This window comes from Pan paniscus, chromosome 4, assembly GCF_029289425.2.
Source record: "Pan paniscus chromosome 4, NHGRI_mPanPan1-v2.0_pri, whole genome shotgun sequence".
Taxonomy (NCBI): Eukaryota; Metazoa; Chordata; class Mammalia; order Primates; family Hominidae; genus Pan; species Pan paniscus.
Window position 1 is genome coordinate 34,251,927 of NC_073253.2, and position 27,288 is coordinate 34,279,214.

Genomic DNA, 27,288 nt, shown 5'->3' on the forward strand with positions numbered 1-27,288 from the left:
CCAGCATATAAACAGAACCAATGATAAAAACCACATGATTATCTCAATAGATCCAGAAGAGGCCTTTGACAAAATTCAACAGCCCTTCATGCTAAAAACTCTCAATAAATTAGGTATTGATGGGACCTATCTCAAAATAATAAGAGCTATCTATGACAAACCCACAGCCAATATCATACTGAATGGGCAAAACCTGGAAGTATTCCCTTTGAAAACTGGCACAAGACAGGGATGCCCTCTCTCACCACTCCTATTCAACATAGTGTTGGAAGTTCTGGCCAGGGCAATCAGGTGGGAGAAAGAAATAAAGGGTATTCAATTAGGAAAAGAGGAAGTCAAATTGTCCCCGTTTGCAGATGATATGACTGGATATTTAGAAAACCCCATCGTCTCAGCCCAAAGTCTCCTTAAGCTGATAAGCAACATCAGCAAAGTCTCAGGATACAAAATCAATGTGCAAAAATCACAAGCATTCCTATACACCAATAACAAGCAAACAGAGAGCCAAATCATGAGTGAACTCCCATTCACAATTGCTTCAAAGAGAATAAAATACCTAGGAATCCAACTTACAAGGGATGTGAAGGACCTCTTCAAGGAGAACTACAAACCACTGCTCAACAAAATAAAAGAGGACACAAACAAATGGAAGAACATTCCATGCTCATGAATAGGAAGAATCAATATCATGAAAATGGCCATACTGCCCAAGGTAATTTATATATTCGATGCCATCCCCATCAAGCTACCACTGGCTTTCTTCACAGAACTGGAAAAAACTACTTTCAAGTTCATATGGAAGCAAAAAAGAGCCTGCATTGCCAAGACAATCCTAAGCCAAAAGAACAAAGCTGGAGGCATCACGCTACCTGACTTCAAACTATACTACAAGGCTACAGTCACCAAAACAGCATGGTACTGGTACCAAAACAGAGATATAGATCAATGGAACAGAACGGAGCTCTCAGAAATAATACCCCACATCTACAACCATCTGATCTTTGACAAACCTGACAAAAACAAGAAATGGGGAAAGGATTCCCTATTTAATAAATGGTGCTGGGAAAACTGGCTAGCCACATGTGGAGAGCTGAAACTGGATCCCTTCCTTACACCTTATACAAAAATTAATTCAAGATGGATTAAAGACTTACATGTTAGACCTAAAACCATAAAAACCCTAGAAGAAAACCTAAGCAATACCATTCAGGACACAGGCACGGGCAAGGACTTCATGGCTAAAACACCAAAAGCAATGGCAACAAAAGCCAAAATTGACAAATGGGATCTAATTAAACTCAAGAGCTTCTGCACAGCAAAAGAAACTACCATCAGAGTGAACAGGCAATCTACAGAATGGGAGAAAATTTTTTCAATCTACTCATCTGACAAAGGGCTAATATCCAGAACTCAAACAAATTTACCAGAAAAAACAAACAACCCCATCAACAAGTGGGTGAAGGATACGAACAGACGTTTCTCAAAAGAAGACATTTATGCAGCCAACAGACACATGAAAAAATGCTCATCATCACTGGCCATCAGAGAAATGCAAATCAAAACCACAATGAAATACCATCTCACACCAGTTAGAATGGTGATCATTAAAAAGTCAGGAAACAACAGGTGCTGGAGAGGATGTGGAGAAATAGAAACACTTTTACATTGTTGGTGGGACTGTAAACTAGTTCAACCATTGTGGAAGACAGTGTGGCGATTCCTCAGGGATCTAGAACTAGAAATACCATTTGACCTAGTCATCCCATTACTGGGTATATACCCAAAGGATTATAAATCATAGTGCTATAAAGACACATGCACACATATGTTTATTGCAGCACTATTCACAATAGCAAAGACTTGGAACCAACCCAAATGTCCATCAATGATAGACTGGATTAAGAAAATATGGCACATATACACCATGGAATACTATGCAGCCATAAAAAATGATGAGTTCATGTCCTTTGTAGGGACATGGATGAAGCTGGAAACCATGATTCTCAGCAAACTATCGCAAGAGCAAAAAACCAAACACCGCATGTTCTCACTCATAGGTGGGAATTGAACAATGACAACACTTGGACATGGGAAGGGGGACATCACACACTGGGGCCTGTCATGGGGTGGGGGGAGGGGGGAGGGAAAACATTAGGAGATATACCTAATGTAAATGATGAGTTAATGGGTGCAGCACACCAACATGGCACATGTATACGTGTGTAACAAACCTGCAGGTTGTGCACATGTACCCTAGAACTTAAAGTATAATTTAAAAAAAGAAAAGAATTATCTTATCCATTGTGGGCTTTATTTCTTAATTAAAGGAAGAATTTAACACAACTCAAGTAATTATCATACTTTCTTAATATTTGTTTAATGTAAAAGTCACTTAAGAATCTAATTTATGGGGAGAGATATCTCTGTGGTTTGTTTGTATATATGTGCACAGAGAATAAAGACTACTTAGAATAAAAAAAAGAAAGAAAGAAAAACTCCACCTATCTCCAGGGTTATGCTAAATTTTATCCAGAAAACTGTTTGGAATCAGCGTTCCTCATGTCAGGAGAATCGTGATGCCTTTGGGAGTGGAGAAAATCCAAGCATGGATGACAATAGTACAGCCCCTATCAAAGCAACATTTGCTTTGACCTTACCTAAGCAAGGCCAGTTTCTCTATCTTTACTCACACCCCTTCAGCATTACTGTCACATACTGTTTCTGGTTCTCAAGTTCTCTCCTGTCAGTATCTCCACTTCATTGGCTAATTAATATTTTTTAGATATCACATTAACATGAGGTCCTAACACTGTCACCTCCACCAATGTCTTCTCTCTACTGACAGGCTCTTCCCTCCTAAGCTGTCTGCTCTACAGTAAATGGAAACACAAGCATCTTAGTTAAGAGAGATCAAAAAGAGGAACAAAAATTAAAGACTAAAAACCCCTCTTCTAAACATTGCTCCTTCTTTCCTGTTCACAGTCACAGTTCATTACTTAAACATTTCACTAAACTTTGGGACATGTGGAAAGTTGTCGATAATCCTTTCTAAAGCACAATTAAATATAAAAGCGGGCAAAATATTTTTACTAGGAAATACAACAGAACATCACTAATGGTAAAATTATTACCTTGGAACAGAGAAATTTTAAGGAGTGCTTCTAAAAGTAAATATCTTTTATAGTACTATATTATGAAGCTGAAGAAAATGTTTTATATCACAATAGACATTAATGATTCTTTCCTAACACTGAGACTTTCATTTCTGTTCCATGTGCACAAGCAGGTATTGGTAGAATTATCTTTATCATCACAGAAAATTCTCTAGCAAGAATACATATACAACTATATTAATTCAACAAGAATAGATTAAAGGGGTTTATATATGAGAACGTATAAAGACTCTAAGCAAAAAAGCAACGAAAATAAGTGTTGGTAAGGATGTGAAGAAACTGGCACCCTCAATACGTTGCTGGTGGGAATGTAAAATGGTGCAGCCACTGTAGAAAACAGTTTGGCATCTCCTCAAAAAGTTAAACATAGAGTTACCAAATGACCTGGCAATTCCACTCCTGGTCATATACCCAAGAGAGTTGATAACATATGTTCATGTACAAATGCACACAAATATTCATAGCAACATTATTCATACTAGCAAAAAGTGGGAACAACCTAAATGGCCATCAACTGAGTAGATAAATAAAATGTGGTATATCCATACAGTGGAATAGAATTCAGCCATTAAAAGGAATGAAGTACTAATATATGCTACAACATTGACGAAGCTTGGAAACATTATGCTAAGTGAAAGAAATCAGACACAAAATGTTTGTAGGATTCCATCTATATGAAATGTCCAGAATGAGCAAATCCATAAACACAGGAAGGAGATTAGTGGTTGGCTAGAGCTAGGGGAAGTGGGGAATTGAGAGTGACAGCTATCGGATATGGGGTTTCTTCTGTGGTGTTGAAAATGCTCCGAAATTAGTGGTGATGGTTGTACAGCCTTGTGACTGTACTAGAAAAGCACTGAATTATACACTTTAAAATGATAAACTTCATGGTATATGAAGTATATCTTGATTTTAAAAAATATTTTTAAAAAGCAATAGAACAACTTCCCCCCAAAAGTAATATACTTTGATTGCATTTTAATTCAAAAACTCTAATGTCAAAAAAATCCCATAGGTATAACTACAAGACAAAAAAATGATGCAGGGTGATTTGAACAAACATAAAAGATGAATATATTTTTGTCATACAAAGAGCTTATTTAAAAACTTCTAGAAAAACACCAATACCAAAAAATGGGAAAAGGACATGAGATGATAATTTATATAGTAAATATAGATAGATATTAGTGATAGCAAAACACAATCTTATCAATAATCAAGAAAATGCTTATTATACTAATATATCATTTTTAACCCACTGATATAGTAAAGATTTTAAAAAATGATTCCAGCTTTCTTCTGCCCTAATGGAGGGAGATTAAATCAGTACATGCATTTCTGAAAAGCAATTTGGCACTGTACTGGGGCAGGGCACAAAAGATGAGTAGTACACAATTTGCTTTGAAGGAATTCAGGTTGACAGAGAGATACAGACACATAAACAAATCAATGCAATAATCTCTTAGGTGCTTCGAGCGAAATAAGAAGTTACAGTGAGGGCTCAAAGAAGGGAATGGTCAGGCCTTCCTGCTGGCAGAGGAAGAGGACCAGGAAAGATGCAAGCTGCTAAGAGCTCCATCCTGAAAGATGTGGTGGTGTAAGTCAGACTGGAAGAGACATTCCCACACATTAAAATTCCTGTATGTGGTGGCTCCAGCTGGAGCCCAGGACATAAGGGGAGGGGTGGCACGAGGAGTTCGCAGAGGTCAGCTCAGAGGGGCCTCGCTTGGACTGGCTCACTCCATCCCAGAACTCAGAGCAAAGCCTAGCATTGGGTAGGGAAGCAATAAATATCAGTGAAATAATGAATAGTTTCTCTTCTTAAAGCAACATGGAGGACTGTTATCTCTCTTTCTCTTTATATATTTAAAATTTTCTACAATAAGAAGTAAATTGAATTATAATAACTAAAAGCAACTGGGAACCCCGGAATTCCTTCAGCAGATCAGATGTTTGCTTAGAAAGGGCACTCTAGTAACTGTAGAGAATCGATGGGAAGGAGGCCGACCTGGAAGAGACAGGCAAGGTGGCAGAGCAATAGTCCAGGCAATCAGTGTTGATGGCCTGCACCAGGGCAATGCTGCAGACGTGGAGAAACGCAGACCAGTGATGTTCTGGGGTAGAATCCACAAGTGGTGACTGGAGTGAGCAGTTAGGCTGGGGTCAGGGGTGATATCCTGCTGGTTTGAGTGACTGAGTGTACAGGAGAGTATGCCTTACATTCCTATCCAGGAAAGGAACATGAAGCTGCCTAGAGAAATACATGAGTTTGGGTTTGTCTTGCTTAGTATCAAGTAATTCTGAGCACCCAGGGAGAGATGATATATAGATAGTTCAATATAGAAAAATACATGTTGGTGAATTTCTACATATAATGGAGGCTATATATCTTTGTGGTTAAGTGCATAGGCTTTGGAGTCAGCCTGCCCAGGACTTGATTCCGGCTCTATCGTTTACTAGACTGGTGGCCCTCAGGAGGTCATTTCATCTCTCCAATACTCAGATTTCCTGGGGATAGTGCCAGCTACTTCATGAGATATCATGCACATAGCATGGTATTTAGCAGAGGAAGTATTGAGAAAAAGCAGCTCTATCTACACGACCTAAGTCTGGGGAATGGATCCAAGTGACGAGACAGGAAGAGCAAAAGCAAAGCCCTACACAGCAGCCACAGTAAAGAAAGGGACAGAACACAAGGAGTAGTGAAATAGGACAAGAAGAAATTGTCAAAGGAGTAAAGGGAGAATCAGGAGGGAGAGACATCGTAAACAAAAGGAATGAAAATTTCGAGATAAGACTTAGATCCCTATAAACTAATGTTAAAAGAAACCCTCCAAATTAGCATAAAAAGATGGTGAATAATGTGAATAGCAAATAAAAAGTCTGTAATTATATCATTCTACCTATCTATCCATATGCAAATATACAGAAAAATCTGGAAGTATGCACTCCAAACTGTTACCAGTAAATACTTCTGAGGAAGTAAATGGGCTTGGGGAAATAAAGGGGGAGGGGGTGGAACTATAACTTTTTACTTTTGTATTGTCTGAATTTTCTTTTCTTTTTTTTTCTTAGGGAACTTGCTTTTATGTATTACTGGTGTAATTCAAAAGTAAGTATTAAATATGAACAGAAAGTTGAAGTTATATAAGGAAAGAAAAGCTTTGGAAATTCATTGTTGACCCAGGTGACAACAGTTACAGTAGAGTAGGGACAAAACCCACCAGGAAGAGCTGGAGAGAGGAAGAGCTGCGTGCCTAGGAGAGCAACCGAACCATTTCTTCAAGAAGCCGGGCTGCATGTGCAAGAGAAGACAGTAGCTAGAGGAGTATTCAGTGCCAAGAAAAGGCTTTCATTTCTCTTATAAGACAGGAGAGATTTTTAGGAGATCCAAAAAATACAGGAAAAAAAGGTAAGGAGCGAGGAGTAAACAGACTGGAAATATAAGAGAGAAATGGAATAAGTAATGGAGCAAGAAATCAGAGAGAGATCTCAAAGTAGAAATTTGTCTTGAACCGGGGATGGTTCTCCTGGAGCAGGTAAAGAGAATCATGAGGATGGCTCCCTCCTGCAGGTGAGATGGTGTGCGCATGAGGACGGGGCACCTGCCCGGTGAGTGTAGGCAGAAGGTCTGACTGCCTTGTCAGCTGGATGCTAAATGTGCAAGACATGCACTTGAAACAAAAACACTGAGAAGTTGGAAAGACAGCTGACGAAAGTATTAACAAAGTATTAAAATAAGAAAATTCAAGCCCGACTTTTCCCTATAGAAAACAATTGTAACCATCAAATCAAGTGAAATATTTCACAGTTTAGTAGTTTAGTAGTATCCCTTCTCTTTCATGTTGCACTTTGTAGGCTGTAAAAGAAAAAAAAATGTTGAAGTATCTTTCATTGTGGCAAATATGAAGGCAAAGCCCTGACAGAATTTCTTAGCAAATAATAATAATAATACCTTAAATGAACAAAATCCACATTTTCATCTTTAAAGTAGTAACAGTTTTACTGTTACAGGAAGAATACAAATTATGGTGTTGGATTGCTTTAGGCTATAACATCACTGCCCATCTCTAATTTTTCTAGTCTTGTGATGTTGCTGTGACACATGAAACATTTTCAGCTTTTCTATGTCATCACTCTTCTCTGATTTGTGAGGGATTTCTCTCTGTGTGCATTCTCTAAAGGGCTGACTTTAAGGGGAGGATATGATATACACAGCAGCCCTTAGTGCTGTACAGATTTTTATACTACATACCTTGCTGCAAATTAAGCCTTTTTCCAAGGATGAGGCCACAAGCATTAGGTGCTGGGTGTTTGGTGCAGCTACCACACTGTGTGTGTGTGCATGTGTGTGTATTTTAAGGGAGAGAGAGAATGAACAACAGCTGTCTCAGACACATGTAATCAAAAAGACTAAACATTAAAAACAGATCCAAGAGGCTGCATTACAGCTTTCTTTACTGGAAAAGAGAATAAGGCTTAATTGAAAGGTTTAACTGGAAGATAAAGTCTCTCTGCTTGTCAAGTTGGAGACTGACAGGGTGAAACAAAGGGTTAGGTCAGGCCCTTGCCAAACACCATCTGACCGTGAGCTTTATGGAGTGGAAACATATCTTTTTGTAATTCTTTTTTCCTTTTGTATGCTCTGCCCTTAAAGGAAAACCTGCAATCTGCCTGCACAAGATACACCCTGAGGGGAGGGAAGAGAATCGAGGTGGAGACTTGAGCAGGTTCAGCTGAAGAAATCAGAAAGCGGGCAAAAGATAGTGGGACAGTTTCAAACACAGGACACACAAGCCATCTGCAGGGGGTGCAAAGCTACACACATTCAACAGTGCTCTGTGCTAGGCTCAACATTCCCAATATCTGTTTTCCCAATCCCTCCACCTTGGTAGAAACCCAAACTCTCCTCTCTCCTCAGGAAACACCTTACTTCTCTATCAGCCCCCTGGATACTCATTCTCTCATACCCCACACGCCAAGGGATCAATTCAGTATCTCAGTTTCCTTCCTTTCCCAGCGATAATCATACTCTTCCAATTTCCAGCAGAAATTGCCCAACGTTTCCTGGCCAATGCTCATCATCTTTGCCCACAAACCTGTCCTCATTCATCATTTCTTCTCCCAGTGAGTGACACCGTCCAAGCTAGGGGCCTGAGAGATGTGTTAGATGCCACCCTAGTCTAATACTGCTCAAATCCAGATAGTCACAAAGTCCCTTGAAGTCTACCCCCTACATCTCTGGAGAACCTTCCTCGTTTCTTCCCAAATGTCATAGTCTAGGTCCTGTGCGTATTAGGCTTAGTCAAGGATGGGAAGACCCTTGGAAGATATACAACTGGATCCACGTCCAGGCCATGACTATCTCCTAACCGCTGATACTTTGCTTGGTCCATGTTCTAGCAGATGAAACATTGAAAAGTTGTCTTTTCAGCTAACAAGCCCTAAGGACTCACAATCAACCAGGTCAGTTTTTGACTGTCCTAGTGTCTACAACTAAATCAACCATGATGGACACATATGGACAAGAAAACAAAGAAGAAATATCAGGTTATTTTTTATGTCCAGAGTTCCATACTCAAGTAGCAACCACATAAAATAAGCATAGACTTAACTACTATGAAAAGGCTCTGGCCTCAACTCAACCAGACAAAAACAAGACTGGGTCTCGGTAGCAGCGTCCCCTGAACTAGTGCCATAACATGTGGTAAAATGATATCCTAAATGCGCCCGTGTTCTAGAAATACAGTATTGGCCAATGGTAAGCAAAACATTAAAATGAGCTTCTTGGACTGGTCAAAGCTTCAAAATGAAAAATGTTAATTCCAAAATGATTTTTTTTTCTGGGCCAGATCTAAAGGAGAAAACATGCAATGGGACATCCCAGAAAATGACCCTAAGATTCTCTGAAGGCAACGTGGGGCAAGTAGATTCTGCTCTGAGATACGAAAGCCAACAGAACAATGTGATTTTCATAGCACACAAAGACAGCACACCCAGGCTGGTACTGAAAAGCCATCCCAGGAAAACAAAAGTAAATGAGAGAAGGGGTTCTGAGCAGTCTTTGTATCTAAGTGGCATCTACAGGAGGATTTGTAGCTCAGAAAAGAACATCTCATGCTAAACTAATCAAAAGTTTTGATTTTTTAAAAAAGGATCAATAAAACCATAAATATTGAGTATTTAAAACTTTTATATTAGAAAGGCAGCAGTACTGAATTAATGCCATCAGACTGTCTTTCGAGGGTGAAATGTTAAGGCAACCAACCACAATTAATTAATTGTGTTTTATTACAATGCCAAGCAAAAATGGCTGATCAATTCTTGCTCTGAATCAGCTTCATTAACTTTCCGGCTTTGTTCATACATGAACAAAATCAAGGTGAATTTTGCAGATTCAAGTTTAAACCAAAAACTCAACTTAATCAAGCTTAGATCAAAAAGTTTTCTTCCCTGATTTAGAAAACAAAAATTTAAGAAATATCTCAATGCAAAACAGAAAATATAAAAACACAGTATAAAGCAGTCAGATTAAAAGAAATTATCAAAGAACCCAGTCCTAGGTCTCAAGTCAAGGGAAAAGCAAACCTAATAGACCAAAAAGTCAAAACATCAAGGAAAAAAGACAATTATTAACCAAATCTTCAAATCTAAAAAGAAAAGAATTTTCACCATTGTATCATCTAAACCACTTAAGTGGTTTCTAAAGTCTGTCTCCTGACAAGATCACACATGCCCTGGTTTTGACTGTATGTCAAACACCACCAAATAATTACTGACTCAGTTTCCTGTAGATGACAAAATGCATTCCTGGGACAGAAAAAAAGATTTCTTACTTGGAATCTAATCATCTTTAAAGCAATTTGCATTATTTGTGTTTGGTTCACCAAGATATTTGCTTGACAACTACAAAGGCATTTGGGCTACTGATGGTGCCTGCTCTCCTGGAATGAAAAAGATAGGAAAACAGGCATGTTTTAAATTATGTATTTTAACTCCTAGGTAGAAAGGAATAGAGATTGTAGAAAGGAAAAGATTGTGTCTGGAAATGACCCAAGGGCTCTACCTTGCCAGCTTGATGCTTCTTTCATCTTTGAAGGCCTGACTTTCTTTCTACAGCAAGTCATTCTGCGTTAGTCCTAAGTCTGGATCAAAACCCTCAAACAGAGAGCACCAAGAGCAAGGACGGCTGAACCATGTGCCGGGGTCATGATGACTCGTGGCAAGCTCTCCTGGGGTCCACATGGAGAGCAGCACTTAGTTGCCAGCCCCATGCATCTCAGAGAAAGAAAAGGAACTGAAATCTTTTGCAAATAACATCTTCTACTCTCAACCCTAGTCTCACATTAATCTACTTTCGTCTTTGAATGAGGAAAAGAAAAAAAAAATAGAACAAGAAAAGACTGTAGTGATAAAGAGGATAACGAAGATAAGTACAATATTGAACATTAGCTAAAGGTTCTGAAGTCCAAACCCAATTCAACTTGGGTTTGAATCCCAGATCTGCAGCTTAACAACTTTGTGTTAGAACTTGGCCAATCTGCCTGTCACAAATTTTTGTTTTCTCCTCTGTAAAATGGGGGTAATAATATCCTATTAGCTTATTGTGAAGAATAAAAAAAGATAAGTACATAAAACACTTGGCATACTGCTTGTCAGAGAAGGTGGTAAATATAAGTAGCTGAAGAGGGTGGGGAGAATAGAGGTGAGGAGAGGGAAGGGGAGGGCAGACTTTCAGAGAAAGCGTCAAAGGTTCAAAGAACAGCCTGAACTCACTCAGAATAAATACCTCATTGTGTGTGTTTTTTTTTTTTAGATGGAGTCTTGCTCTCTCCCCCAGACTGGAGTGCAGTGGTGTGATCTTGGCTCACTGTATCCTCCAACTCCCAGGTTTGAGCAATTCTCCCGCCTCAGCCTCCCAAGTAGCCAGGACTACAGGCGTGTGCCAACATGCCCGGCTAATTTTTATATTTTTAGTAGAGACAGGGTTTCACCATGTTGGCCAGGCTGGTCTCAAACTCCTGGCCTCAGGTGATCTGCCCACTTCAGCCTCCCAAAGTGCTGGGATTACAGGCATGAGCCACTGTGCCCAGCCTAAATGCCTCATTCTTACAATCAAACTGAAGAAATCTCCTGATCACCTACTACATAATTAGCAATGCGCTTCACTCAGACATGAATGTGCCCCAATCCCTCTCCTCATTCTCAAGGTGTATACAATCCCACTCAGGAAACAGAAATCTAACACATTCACTATATTAAAAAAGTAATGATAACCAGAATTGCTAAATCGCCCATGTGCAGTACACAATGCAAGTGCTGCAGCCATTTGAAGAGGGCGCCAGTGAGGGCTGACTTGCAGGGAGATGTCTCAGGGCGGGAGTGGTAGAGGGAGGAACAGACAGATGGAGAAGGGAATGCTCATCAGGTGAAGAAAAAGAAAGCATGCCACAGCTAGAGTGTTGCCCCAAAATACCCAAGAGATGAGCAAGACAAGAGAGCAGGGAGTAGTGGAGCAACAGCCTGGATTAGGGAGTGGACAGGCAAAAAGCAAGAGCTTGAGAGCCATGGGAAACAAAACTGAACCAGGTTTAGGGATTGAATAGGAAAATAAGAGAGAGGGACCTGCCTTGTATCTCTTTCAGATTTCTAGTTCCCGTTTAAGACCCTGTACACACATTTCCACCTTCCTGATGTTTCTTAGGGGGAAGCGAAATCACAGTGTTCTATTTCTTTAAATAGAGGATGTCATCCCCTTCTTTTGATAACCGAGATGCACAGAGCAGGGTTTACAAATGTAGGCTAGGCTAGGGCCATATCCCAGCTCTGTGGCTTACTAGCTGTGTGACCTCAGGCAGGAAAACTAACTTTCCAGACCTCAGTTTCCTTATCTGCAGACAGGGGGGAGTTATAATGCCCCTCTTGCCAATTGTTGACAGAGTAAGTGAGTCAATACATTCAATACATTCTGTAATTGAAAAGCACATATAATAGTGCTTGGCACATAGGAAGAAATCCACAAAAGTGACTACTACTACTACTTATTATTATCATTGTATCTATTACCATTAATCTTTAGCTGGAATGTAGCCATGGAAATAATGATCTCACACATGACTAAGGAACAGGTACCAGGAGAAAACTCATCTTAGAGTTGCAAGTTCTTCCAAAACTACCACCAACAGTGATAACCCCAAAGCAGGTCCCAGACAATCAAGTACTACACAGGAAGACTGAGCCTATACCTGGCTTGGTGAATGGCCTCCATCCACTCTTTACCATCCTGCTCCTCCTCACAGCGCAGCTCCAGTGGCTTCTGACCTTCATGGCCAAAAAGAACAGTAAAGTAATACTGGAAAGAAAAAACACAAAAAATTTAGTTCTATTTTTCAAGCACAACAGCATAATAACACAGTATTTGCCTACAAAGGGTATATATTTACAAAATGCATCAGTGCTTATGCAAATTTTATTTCAAAATGTAACATTTCACTCTGGGTCCAGCTGGCAATGACTCTGCACCTAGATGATACCACAGACTGCATCTTAACACACCTCAGTAAGGGTCAACCCTTAACACTCCTTTAATGTACCTTTCTATAATGTACAAAAAAGAATATTGCACAAGTTTGGCTATGCAGATAAATGAAAGGTAATATGATATTTTCCAAAAGGTTTTCCTTTTTTGTGGTGTGATAAAGCTGCAGGGATGCAGAAGTCTACATCACTGCACTAGCTAATTTTATTATCTGTTCTATTCTATATCTATTCTCCATTCTGGGAAGCAATATGCCTACAATTATGCAGTCCAATTGCTGCCATTTGCCTCTTCTGCAACCTTAGCAGATGTCATCAATTGCTTATACCCCTGTTTTCCCAGAGGTAGCCTTGCAATTCTGTTCAACACAGTATTCCAGAATGCATACTTGACATGGGAAAGGAAATGTAATTGCCATCCTAGGGGTCAAGATGTGATCAGAATTTCTTTTGGTAGAGGTGTAACGTAAGTTATTGTTGGATGAAAGGAACTGGGCTCAAGTAGGGAAAAGACTGGCATTTATCAGGGGTAAAATAATTTCTCTCATATAAGCCTTATTCATAATCACCAAAAACTGGAAACAACCTAAATATCCTTTAATCAGTGAGTGAATAAATAAATGCAATTCATCCAAACAATGGAGTACTACTCAGCAATAAAAAAAAGAATTCTTGATAAAAGCAACAACATGGAGCAAAAGCATCAGGTTGAATAGAAAAGTCAGTCTCAAAAGGTTACATACTATATATGATTCTTGTTGTGTGATATTCGTAAAATAGGGATAGAGAACAGATCAGGGGTTTCCGGAGGTCAGGGATGGGAGTGTGTGACCATAAAGGAATCGCATGAGGGAGCTTACGCAGTGATAAAATGGTGCTGCATACTGATTATGGAGGTTACGCAAATCCAAGCATGTGTTTACATTCATAGAACTGTGCACCAAAAAAGAGACAATTTTATACTATAAATACGAAGATAAAAATTTGTAAATGGCTTCTCAGGATTCCACAACAGAGATAATCATATAACAAAGATTCAAAGACTCCCAAACTCATGCTAGTTTACTAAACCACTCCATGTTCCAGCAAAGATAGACATGGAATGGGGACTTTACAACAAGCAGAGTCCTCAGATCACAGTTCTAAAACAGAAATTTTTTACAATCAGCTTGGAATAATCTATGTTAAGATGTGGAGAATTCTCATGTAAAATACGCAGAAATATATATGTATATTGAGTTTAGAGTGTGCTTTGAATTAGACAAAGTGACAGATGTCTTGAGTTGAAGATGCATTGCCCTTCGACAATATTCATGAATAACAGTACACCCAGTAGATCACGATCAGTCAGTACAATCTCAGATTTTTTTTTTTTTTTGAGACGGAGTCTTGCTCTGTCTCCCAGGCTGGAGTGCAGTGGCGTGATCTCGGCTCACTGCAACCTCCGTCTCCCTGGTTCAAGTGATTCTCCTGCCTCAGCCTCCTGAGTAGCTAGGATTACAGGCATGTGCCACCACGCCTGGCTACTTTTTGTATTTTTGGTAGAGATGAAGTTTCACCATGTTGGTCAGGCTGGTCTCGAACTGCTGACCTGGTGATCTGCCCACCTCAGCCTCCCAAAGTGCTGGGATTACAGGCGTGAGCCGCTGTGCCTGGCCAATCTCAGACATTTTTAAGTCGTAATTGAACACATGGGCTATCTGAAGATATGCTCTAGCCTATAAAGTTTCAAAATGCTTTAAAAAAAGGCACTAGATCCGGAAAAACTAATAGTGCTTCCAGAGTTAATGCTCATCTCTACCCCATTTTATTTCCAAGCCCCTTAGGATATGTCCTCTCCAAGTTCCTAACCACTGTGAACCAAAGTATGGCAAAGCAGTAAACCAAGCTGAGGGAAAATCCCAAACTGGGTGAAACACACATCAAGCTAAAGCAGGGGGAGAAAAAAGGAATCCTCAGGTGTGGAAACAAAAGTGAGAGGCAAAGCCATAGCAAAAAGCACAGGAACCAAGGTTCTAACATCCAAGGGGGTGGGGGCCTTGGCCCCCATGGTCTTGGCCCTGTGCAGGGCACCAAGTTGGAGCTAAGATCCATGCATAACATCAGGACATATGAAGGGTTACCACTTGCGTGTAACAGAGACTAGAAAAACTCTCCCCCATATCTACCATACACCAGGATAATTTCCAAATGCATCAGAAACGTTAATGCTCTATTGTATTGATAATTATTACAACAATATCAAATACTAGTTATAATATTACTATCAGTAGTAGTAAGACATTATAAAGTATCTTATTCCTCTTCTGCTTATTTCCCAACAATTCCATTTCCCTAATTGAGGAATAGTATCAAGTCACTTAAAAAAATAAATTAAGCATGGTGGCTCACACCTGTAATCGCACCACTTTTGGAGGCTGAGACAGGAGGATCGCTTAAGCCCAGGAGTTTGAGATCATCCTGGGAAATATAATGAAACCCTGTTTCTACAAAAATAAAAATGAAAACATTGGCTAGGCATGGTGGCATATGCCTATAGTCCCAGCTACTCAGGAGGCTGAGGTGGAAGGATTGCTTGAGCCCAGGAAGTCAAGGCTGCAGGGTGCAGTGAGCAGTAATTGGGCCACTGCAGTCTAGCCTGGGCAACAGAGCAAGACCCTGTCTCAAAACAAACAAACAAAAAAGTTAATGTAAAAAAAAATTAAGCCATATTAGTATTTTTTTAAATGAGTGAATGACACTATACCTCTGAATAGGACAAACTGTCCTAACTAGGACTCGAAATCCAGAAGCATTAAGACTAATGATTTGATTACACAAAAATAAAACACTTCTGCATAACAAAACTACTGTAAGCAATGCATAAAGACATGTGGGAAAAATATAAGCAATTTGTATAAAAAGGATAATATCATTAATAAATATAATCATGTGGTTTTTCTTCTTAGCCTATACATATGGTAAGTTATATTAATGGATTTACTAATATTTACAACCTCTATGGTTGTATTACTTTTATGTATAAAGGTCTATATAGTTCATAAGTTGAAAGATGCATATGCTCTATATTGTTTTTTCTTTTTTGATTGATGTTTATATTAATGAGAGCCAGTTTAAAATCCAATGTAATGGGGCACTTTACATTTTTTTCCATTTGTTCTGTCAGTTTTTGTTTTACATGTTTTAATGCATAATATAGATTATTGGGTGTGGACAAGTTTAGACCTGCTACACTTTCTAATGAATTAAATATTTTATTGATATAGTGGCCCTCTTTAGCCCAAATTATACATTTGGCATCATAGTCTAATTTTGTCTTTTGGTTAGTGTTTACTTATTATGTCTCTTCTATCACTTTATTTTTAATGTTCTCTTTTTATATTTTAGGTATATCCCTTTTAAATCACTTTTACAGTAACTCAATTTTAAAACATATTTTTGAAATAATTTTAAGCCTATCAGAAAGTTGGAAAAATCAAAATACAGTAAAATACTAGGAAATCTTTTAATATAACTTACCATATGAATAGGCTAAGGAGAAAAATTTTATTATCTAATTCTAAGGAAGAGTCAAATCCTGGTAAAAGTAAAACTTTAAAACTTTTAGAAAGTAATATAAGAGAATATCTTTATGATCTTGGGATGGAAAAGTATTTGTTAAACAAGACACAAAGCCCAAATCATAAAAAAAGATTGAAAATGTTGATTGCATTAAAATGTAAAACTTTTATACAACAAATGATACCCATAAAAGTGAAAAGACAAGCCACAGATTTGAAAGACATACTTGCAACACATTTTACTGAAAAAAATTAGTGTCAAGAATATAGGCCGGGCACAGGGGCTCATGCTTGTAATCCCAGCAATTTGAGGCGCCAAGGCAGGAGGACTGCTTGAGTCCAGGAGCTTGAGACCAGCCTGGGCTACATGGCAAAGCCCCATCTCTACAGAAAATTTAAAAATTAGCCAGATATGGTGGCATGCACCTGTGGTCTCAGCTGCCTGGGAGGCTGAGGCAGGAGGACTGCTTGAGGCCAAGAGTTTGAGACTGCAGTTTGCCATGGTTCCACCACTGCACTTCAGCCTAGGCAACATAGAGAGACCCCATCTCTACAAAAAAAAAAAAAAAAAGCAAATATTTACAAATCAATATTTTTTTAAAACTCAATATAAATACAGGCAAAGGATATGAACACACCATACCCAGACGATGAGACAGAAATGATTAATAAATTTTAAAAGACATTTAATTGTACTCATAATCAGGGAAATGAAAACTGAAAAAAAAAACAGTTCATTCCCATTAGATGGACAGAAATTAAAACACCTGACAATACTGTTGACAAGGAGACAGCACTGGAAAGAATTATATACTATGGCTGCACAAATTGGCACAAGCCCTTTGGAAAGCAATTTGACAAAACCTGGCAAAGCTGATGATGCACATATCCTCTCGCCTTAGCAATATCACTCCTCCACATATACCATAAAGAAACAATCACATATTGGTACAAGTAAACATATTCACATTTTATAATTACAAAAAAACTGGAATCAATCTAAATGTCCACCAACAGGAGAAAGGATAAATACTACAAGGCATATCTGTATAATAATATATCATAAAGCAATTAAAATGAATAATTAGAGCTACAAGGAACAGCATAGATGAACCAACTCAATGTTGAGCAAAAAATGTTTCTGACTATATACAGTATGATATCATTTCCATAAGGCTTAAAACTATGCATATCAAGCTATTTAGTTTTAGATATGTATATAGTTAGAAAAATATAAAGAAGTACAAGGAAACATAAACATTAAACTGAAGATAATGGGTTTCTCTAGGGGAGAAAGGATAGCAAGAGGTTTCAAGGAGGGGTACCTGGGATTTCAACTGAATTTTTCTTCTTAAAAAAAAACTTTTTATTTTGACTTTTTTTAATCTTCAAAAATGTTCCGAGAGCACAATAAAGACTTCACCTACGTGCACCTTTTAACATTTTTTGCCTCATTTGTAATCTCTTTCTCTCAATCATTTCACATAAACAATTTTGTATTGATCTTTTTATATCCCAGGTTGAGTGAAAGTACACAAATATTAAACTTTCTTTATATTTGTATCTTAACATTGTGTAATAAATTTAAAACAAATAACTAAAGATCCACACAAAGGGACATCATCATGAAATTTCAGAAGAGGACTGACAAAAAGAGGATCCTACAATCTTCCAGAGAGAGACAGAAAATAAAGAAGCCACATAAAAAGGATGTGAAATTAGGATAGCATTGAAGTTGCTGGAAGAAAGTAGAGCAACACCTTTAATATCATGAGGAAAAAATATATTCAACATAGAATTCTATATTCAACTAAACTACCAATCAAGTATTAGGGCAGAATACATATTTTTTAACAGTTTGAAAAATATTCCTTGTAGAATCCTGATATGGTTTGGCTGTGTCCCCACCCAAATCTCATCTTGAATTGTAAGCTTCCATAATTCTCATGTGTTGTGTGGACCTGGTGAGAGATAATTGAATCATGGGGGTGGCTTCTCCCATACTGTTCTCATGATAGTGAATAATTCTCATGAGATCTGCTAGTTCTGTAAATGGGAGTTGCCGCACAAGCTCTCTCCTTTGTGACTGCTATGTAAGACATCCCTTTGCTCTTCCTTCATCTTCTGCCATGATTGTGAGGCTACCCCAGACACATGGAACTGTGAGTCCATTAAATCTCCTTTCTTTGTAAATTACCCAGTCTCAGGTATGTCTTTATTAGCAGCATGAGAACGAACTAATACAAATCCCTTCCTAAGGAAGTCCTTGTATGTATTCTTTTGCAAATAAAGGGATTAACTAAGAAATAGAAATACAGAGGGCTCAGGAAACTATGGTTCCAACACAGGAATGTAACATAGGAAAATCTCTGAATGACAGCTGTACAGAAGATCCAGATAGAAATCAGCCCAATTTGGACAAGATGGGAGTATCTAGAAAGGAAGCCACTAGGGATTAAAAAAAATTGATAAAATATCTGGAATAGGTATACAATGTCCTTAAGTATTTGGTGAAAAAATTATAGTTAAGAGTGGCACAGATATATTAAAATATTTATCAAAAAATAAGGACATACAAATAGAAAACTAAGCAAATTGGATGTGGGGGGTGGCAATTATTAATTCCAGGAAGAAAACATAAACTTATCTAGAAAAGTAAAAGTAAAAATAGTGTATATTATTTGGCTATGCAGTAAACAATATTTCCAATGATAGTGTTAATAACAATTAATTAATAACAATATTTCCATCATAGTGTTAATCAAAATTACTGATTTTACCAAAATTATTGATATAATTATATATACAGAACAGGAGAGTGGGAGGCAGAAGGTAAGAAGATGGCAGGAGGAAAATAGAGCTAAATCTGCAATGACTATAACAATTCACCAGGAAATATTTAAAATTCATAACCCAAGAAATACCTCTATAAGCATATTATTTTAAAATATGAAGGTAAGTACCAGGAAAAGAAAAAAGACCAAAATGAAAAACATTTGCCTCTAAATTATCCTTTTCATCTAAGTTTTCAAATTATTTTCTTTATAACATTTGTTGGTACATTTTCTCCACGTTTAATATTATTTGTGCCTTTTTAAAAAAATGGTAATTCTAAAAATGTCTTCTGAAATAAGTAGGACTTCTTGATTATTGTTGTTGTTTTTCTGTTTTATTAATTTCTTCTCCATATTCCTTTTTACATCTGTTATTTGGATATTTGTTCTGCGGTTCTAGCTTCTTGAATTCAGTGCTTGAGTTCTCAGCCACAATCTCTTCAAATATTACTAATTTGCCATGCCCCCTATTCTCTCTTTCTGTAACTCCCATAGGATGTATGTTTGAATCTTTCAATCCACTGTCTACATGCCTTAACAACACCTTTACATTCGTATTTTCCATTTCTTTATCTCTCTGTTCACTGTATTGAATTATCTAAGACTTTCTTCTAATTCACCAATTCTCTATTCAGCTGTATCTAGCATAAACTTAGCCAGTCTATTTTTTTTCTCCACAAATAAACAATTCCACTTTTAATAGAAAGAGGTTTATTTTTATGTTAGCCAGCTAAAGTACACATTCTCTGCTGTGAAGTCACTTTTAAAGCATGTTTAAGGGGTTAGAAGGGTCTAAAGGAGCATTTATAACTGGCTGTCTCATGCATTTATGTCCTGCTAACATCACCGTCCTCCAAATCCTTCTTTTTCCCAACCCAAGGAAAGAGCAAATTTTCACTGGTCCAGATTAGTGCTGAGTGATGACTTTTTTGGCATCCACACCAGAATCAGCTCAGTCTACCAGTTCAATTTCAGGTTCGCAGATCTGGGGGTGATGTTTTGGCTACTGACTTAAATGTGTTAATTTTTTAACACTCACTGGGTCGCCTTTTGAAGTTAACACCCTTTTTTTTTTTTTTTTTTTAATTGATCATTCTTGGGTGTTTCTCGCAGAGGGGGATCTGGCAGGGTCACAGGACAATAGTGGAGGGAAGGTCAGCAGATAAACAAGTGAACAAAGGTCTCTGGTTTTCCTAGGCAGAGGACCCTGCGGCCTTCCGCAGTGTTTGTGTCCCTGGGTACTTGAGATTAGGGAGTGGTGATGACTCTTAACGAGCATGCTGCCTTCAAGCATCTGTTTAACAAAGCACATCTTGCACCACCCTTAATCCATTCAACCCTGAGTGGACATAGCACATGTTTCAGAGAGCACAGGGTTGGGGGCAAGGTCACAGATCAACATGATCCCAAGGCAGAAGAATTTTTCTTAGTACAGAACAAAATGAAAAGTCTCCCATGTCTACCTCTTTCTACACAGACACGGCAACCATCCGATTTCTCAATCTTTTCGCCACCTTTCCCCCTTCTTTCTATTCCACAAAACCGCCATTGTCATCATGGCCCGTTCTCTCAATGAGCTGTTGGGTACACCTCCCAGACGGGGTGGTGGCTGGGCAGAGGGGCTCCTCACTTCCCAGTAGGGGCGGCCGGGGCAGAGGCGCCCCTCACCTCCTGGACGAGGTGGCTGGCCGGGCGGGGGGCTGACCCCCCACCTCCCTCCCGGACAGGATGGCTAGCCGGGCGGGGGGCTGACCCCCCCACCTCCCTCCCGGACGCAGCGGCTGGCCGGGCGGGGGGCTGACCCCCCAACCTCCCTCCCGGACGGGGCGGCTGGCCGGGCGGGGGGCTGAGCCCCCCACCTCCCTCCCGGACAGGACGGCTGGCCGGGTGGGGGGGCTGACCCCCCCACCTCCCTCCCTGCCGGGGCGGCTGGCCGGGCAGAGGGGCTCCTCACTTCCCAGTAGGGGCGGCCGGGCAGAGGCGCCCCTCACCTCCCGGATGGGGCGGCTGGCCGGGTGGGGGGCTGACCCCCCCCACCTCCCTCCCGGACGGGGCAGCTGGCCGGGCGGGGGGCTGACCCCCCAACCTCCCTCCCGGATGGGGCGGCTGGCCGGGCAGAGGGGCTCCTCACTTCCCAGTAGGGGCGGCCAGGCAGAGGCGCCCCTCACCTCCCGGACGGGGCGGCTGGCGGGGTGGGGGGCTGACCCCCCACCTCCCTCCCGGATGGGGCGGCTGGCCGGCCGGCGGGCTGACCCCCCTACCTCCCTCCCGGACGGGGCGGCTGGCCGGGCGGGGGGCTGAGCCCCCCACCTCCCTCCCGGACGGGGCGGCTGGCTGGGCGGGGGGGCTGACCCCCCCCACCGCCCTCCCGGACTGGGCGGCTGGCCGGGCAGAGGGGCTCCTCACTTCCCAGTAGGGGCGGCCGGGCAGAGGCACCCCTCACCTCCCGGACGGGGCGGCTGGCCGGGTGGGGGGCTGACCCCCCCACCTCCCTCCCGGACGGGGCGGCTGGCTGGGTGGGGGGCTGACCCCCCCACCTCCCTCCTGGACGGGGCGGCTGGCCGGGCAGAGGGGCTCCTCACTTCCCAGTAGGGGCGGCCGGGCAGAGGCACCCCTCACCTCCCGGACGGGGCGGCTGGCCGGGTGGGGGGCTGACCCCCCCACCTCCCTCCCGGACGGGGCGGCTGGCTGGGTGGGGGGCTGACCCCCCCACCTCCCTCCTGGACGGGGCGGCTGGCCGGGCAGAGGGGCTCCTCACTTCCCAGTAGGGGCGGCCGGGCAGAGGCGCCCCTCACCTCCCGGATGGGGCGGCTGGCCGGGTGGGGGGCTGAGCCCCCCACCTCCCTCCTGGACGGGGCGGCTGGCCGGGCGGGGGGCTGACCCCACCTCCCTCCCGGATGGGGCGGCTGGCCGGGCGGGGGGCTGACCCCCCACCTCCCTCCTGGACGGGGCGCTGGCCGGGCGGGGGGCTGACCCCCACCTCCCTCCCGGACGGGGTGGCTGCCGGGCGGAGACGATCCTCACTTCCCAGACGGGGTGGCAGCCGGGCGGTGGGGCTCCTCACTTCTCAGACGGGGCGGCTGGGCAGAGACGCTCCTCACCTCCCAGACGGGGTCACGGCCTGGCCGAGGCGCTCCTCACATCCCAGACGGGGCAGCGGGGCAGAGGCGCTCCCCACATCTCAGACGATGGGCGGCCGGGCAGAGACGCTCCTCACTTCCTAGATGGGATGGCGGCCAGGAAGAGGCGCTCCTCACTTCCCAGGTGGGATGGCGGCTGGGCAGAGACGCTCCTCACTTTCCCGACTGGGCAGCCAGGCAGAGGGGCTCCTCACATCCCAGACGATGGGCGGCCAGGCAGAGACGCTCCTCACTTCCCAGACGGGGTGGCGGCCAGGCAGAGGCTGCAATCTCCGCACTTTGGGGGGCCAAGGCAGGCGGCTGGGAGGTGGAGGCCGTAGCGAGCCGAGATCACGCCACTGCACTCCAGCCTGGGCACCATTGAGCACTGAGTTAACGAGAGTCCGTCTGCAATCCCGGCACCTCGGGAGGCCGAGGCTGGCGGATCACTCGCGGCTAGGAGCTGGAGACCAGTCCGGCCAACACAGTGAAACCCCGTCCCCACCAAAAAAACATGAAAACCAGTCAGGCGTGGCGGCGCGCGCCTGCAATCGCAGGCACTCCGCAGGCTGGGGCAGGAGAATCAGGCAGGGAGGCTGCAGCGAGCCGAGATGGCAGCAGTACAGTCCACCTTTGGCCCGGCATGAGAGGGAGACCATGGAAAGGAGAGGGAGAGGGAGACGGGAGAGGGAGACGGGAGACGGGAGACGGGAGAGGGAGACGGGAGAGGGAGACAGGAGACAGCCAGTCTATTAAGTTGTTTTTTTTTTTAATTTTGTTTTAATTATACTTTAAGTTCTAGGATACATGTGCACAACATGCAGGTTTGTTACATATGTATACATGTGCCATGTTGGTGTGCTGCACCCATTAACTTGTCATTTACATTAGGTATATCTCCTAATGCTATCCCTCCCCACTCGCCCCACCCCACGACAGGTCCTGGTGTGTAATCTTCCCCACCCTATGTCCAAGTGTTCTCATTGTTCAATTCCCACCTATGAGTGAGAACACGCGGTGTTTGATTTTCTGTCCTTGTGATAGTATGCACAGAATAATGGTTTCCAGCTTCATCCATGTCCCTGCAAAGGACATGAACTCATCCTTTTTTATGGCTGCATAGTATTCCATGGTATATATGTGCCATATTTTCTTAATCCAGTCTATCATTGATGGACATTTGGGTTGGTTCCAAGTCTTTGCTATTGTGAATAGTGCCGCAATAAACATACGTGTGCATGTGTCTTTATAGCAGCATGATTTATAGTCCTTTGGGTATATACCCAGTAATGGGATGGCTGGGTCAAATGGTATTTCTAGTTCTAGATCCCTGAGGAATTGCCACACTGTCTTCCACAATGGTTGAACTAGTTTACAGTCCCACCAACAGTGTAAAAGTGTTCCTGTTTCTCCACATCCTCTCCAGCACCTGTTGTTTCCTGACTTTTTAATGATTGCCATTCTAACTGGTGTGAGATGATATCTCATTGTGGTTTTGATTTGCATTTCTCTGATGGCCAGTGATGGTGAGCATTTTTTCATGTGTTTTTTGGCTGCATAAATGTCTTCTTTTGAGAAGTGTCTGTTTCCTGACTTTTTAATGATCGCCATTCTAACTGGTGTGAGATGGTATCTCATTGTGGTTTTGATTTGCATTTCTCTGTTGGCCAGTGATGATGAGCATTTTTTCATGTGTCTGTTGGCTGCATAAATGTCTTCTTTTGAGAAGTGTCTGTTCATATCCTTCACCCACTTGTTGATGGGGTTGTTTGATTTTTTCTTGTGAATTTGTTTAAGTTCCTTGTAGATTCTGGATATTAGCCATTTGTCAGATGGGTAGATTGTAAAAATTTTCTCCCATTCTGTAGGTTGCCTGTTTGCTCTGATGGTAGTTTCTTTTGCTGTGCAGAAGTTCTTGAGTTTAATTGGATCCCATTTGTCAATTTTGGCTTTTGTTGCCATTGCTTTTGGTGTTTTAGACATGAAGTCCTTGCCCATGCCTATGTCCTGAATGGTACTGCCTAGGTTTTCTTCTAGGGTTTTTATGGTTTTAGGTCTAACGTTTAAGTCTTTAATCCATCTTGAATTAATTTTTGTATAAGGTGTAAGGAAGGGATCCAGTTTCAGCTTTCCACATATGGCTAGCCAGTTTTCCCAGCACCATTTATTAAATAGGGAATCCTTTCCCCATTTCTTGTTTTTGTCAGGTTTGTCAAAGATCAGATGGTTGTAGATGTGTGGTTGTAGATGGTTGTAGATGTGTGGTATTATTTCTGAGGGCTCTGTTCTGTTCCATTGGTCTATATCTCTGTTTTGGTACCAGTACCATGCTGTTTTGGTGACTGTAGCCTTGTAGTATAGTTTGAAGTCAGGTAGCACGATGCCTCCAGCTTTGTTCTTTTGGCTTAGGATTGTCTTGGCAATGCGGGCTCTTTTTTGGTTCCATATGAACTTTAAAGTAGTTTTTTCCAATTCTGTGAAGAAAGTCATTGGTAGCTTGATGGGGATGGCATTGAATGTATAAATTACCTTGGGCAGTATGGCCATTTTCACGATATTGATTCTTCCTATCCATGAGCATGGAATGTTCTTCCATTTGTTTGTGTCCTCTTTTATTTCGTTGAGCAGTGGTTTGTAGTTCTCCTTGAAGAGGTCCTTCACATCTCTTGTAAGTTGGATTCCTAGGTATTTTATTCTCTTTGAAGCAATTGTGAATGGGAGTTCACTCATGATTTGGCTCTCTGTTTGCCTGTTATTGGTGTATAGGAATGCTTGTGATTTTTGCACATTGATTTTGTATCCTGAGACTTTGCTGATGTTGCTTATCAGCTTAAGGAGATTTTGAGCTGAGATGATGGGGTTTTCTAAATATACAATCATGTCATCTGCAAACAGGGACAATTTGACTTCCTCTCTTCCTAATTGAATACCCTTTATTTCTTTCTCCTGCCTGATTGCCCTGGCCAGAACTTCCAACACTATGTTGAATAGGAGTGGTGAGAGAGGGCATCCCTGTCTTGTGCCAGTTTTCAAAGGGAATGCTTCCAGATTTTGCCCATTCAGTGTGATATTGGCTGTGGGTTTGTCATAAATAGCTCTTAGTATTTTGAGATACGTCCCATCAATACCTAGTTTATTGAGAGTTTTTAGCATGAAGAGCTGTTGAATTTTGTCAAAGGCCTTTTCTGCATCTATTGAGATAATCACGTGGTTTTTGTCTTTGGTTCTGTTTATATGACGGATTACGTTTATTGATTTGCATATGTTGAACCAGCCTTGCATCCCAGGGATGAAGCCAACTTGATTGTGGTGGATAAGCTTTTGGATGTGCTGCTGAATTTGGTTTGCCAGTGATTTATTGAGGATTTTTGCATCGATGTTCATCAGGGATATTGGTCTAAAATTCTCTTTTTTTGTTGTGTCTCTGCCAGGCTTTGGTATCAAGATGATGCTAGCCTCATAAAATGAGTTAGGGAGGATTCCCTCTTTTTCTGTTGATTGGAATAGTTTCAGAAATGGTACCATCTCCTCTTTGTACCTCTGGTGGAATTCGGCTGTGAATCTGTCTGGTCCTGGACTTTTTTTGGTTGGTAGGCTATTAATTATTCCCTCAATTTCAGAGCCTGTTATTGGTCTATTCAGGGATTCCACTTCTTCCTGGTTTAGTCTTGGGAGGGTGTATGTGTCCAGGAATTTATCCATTTCTTCTAGATTTCCTAGTTTATTTGCATAGAGGTGTTTATAGTATTCTCTGGTGGTAGTTTGTATTTCTGTGGGATCGGTGGTGATATCCCCTTTATCATTTTTTATTGTGTCTATTTGATTCTTCTCTCTTTTCTTATTAGTCTGCTAGCGGACTATCAATTTTGTTGATCTTTTCAAAAAACCAGCTCCTGGATTCATTGAGTTTTTGAAGGGTATTTTATGTCTCTATCTCCTTCAGTTCTGCTCTGATCTTAGTTATTTTTTGCCTTCTGCTGGCTTTTCAATGTGTTTGCTCTTGCTTCTCTAGTTCTTTTAATTGTGATGTTAGGGTGTCAATTTTAGATCTTTCCTGCTTTCTCTTGTGGGCATTTAGTGCTATAAAATTTTCCCATACACACTGCTTTAAATGTGTCCCAGAGATTTGGGTATGTGGTGTCTTTGTTCTCATTGGTTTCAAAGAACATCTTTATTTCTGCCTTCATTTCGTTATGTACCCAGTAGTCATTCAGGAGCAGGTTGTTCATTTTCCATGTAGTTGAGCGGTTTTGAGTGAGTTTCTTAATCCTGAGTTCTCGTTTGATTGCACTGTGGTCTGAGAGACAGTTTGTTATAACTTCTGTTGTTTTACATTTGCTGAGGAGTGCTTTACTTCCAACTATGTGGTCAGTTTTGGAATAAGTGCGATGTGGTGCTGAGAAGAATGTATATTCTGTTGATTTGGGGTGGAGAGTTCTGTAGATGTCTATTAGGTCTGCTTGGTGCAGAGCTGAGTTCAATTCCTGGATATCCTTGTTACCTTTCTGTCTCGTTGATCTGTTTCATGTTGACATTGGGGTGTTAAAGTCTCCCATTATTATTGTGTGGGAGTCTAAGTCTCTTTGTAGGTTTCTAAGGAGTTGCTTTATGAATCTGGGTGCTCCTGGATTGGGTGCATATATATTTAGGATAGTTAGCTCCTCTTGTTGAATTGATCCCTTTACCATTATGTAATGGCCTTCTTTGTCTCTTCTGATCTTTGTTGGTTTAAAGTCTGTTTTATCAGAGACTAGGATTGCAACCCCTGCCTTTTTTTGTTTTCCATTTTCTTGGTAGATCTTCCTCCATCCCTTTATTTTGAGCCTATATGTGTCTCCGCACATGAGATGGGTTTCCTGAATACAGCACACTGATGGGCCTTGACTCTTTATCCATTTGCCAGTCTGTGTCTTTTAATTGGAGCATTTAGCCCATTTACATTTAAGGTGAATATTGTTATGTGTGAATCTGATCCTGTCATTATGATGTTAGCTGGTTATTTTGCTCCTTAGTTGATGCGGTTTCTTCCTAGCATTGATGGTCTTTACAATTTGGCCTGTTTTTG

At 41.5% G+C, this 27,288-nt stretch overlaps 1 protein-coding gene across 4 annotated transcripts in view; it reads right to left on the bottom strand.

Annotated features, from left to right (window-relative positions):
* RASGRF2 (Ras protein specific guanine nucleotide releasing factor 2) overlaps positions 1-27,288 on the bottom strand; it is a 278,300-nt gene that overhangs the window by 180,473 nt on the left and 70,539 nt on the right. For all 4 annotated transcript variants that reach the window (XM_003822263.6, XM_034959856.3, XM_034959854.3 and 1 more), the window contains one exon: positions 12,419-12,525. In XM_003822263.6, coding sequence (XP_003822311.1) covers positions 12,419-12,525 — 107 coding nt within the window. The remainder of the gene's footprint in view (positions 1-12,418; positions 12,526-27,288) is intronic.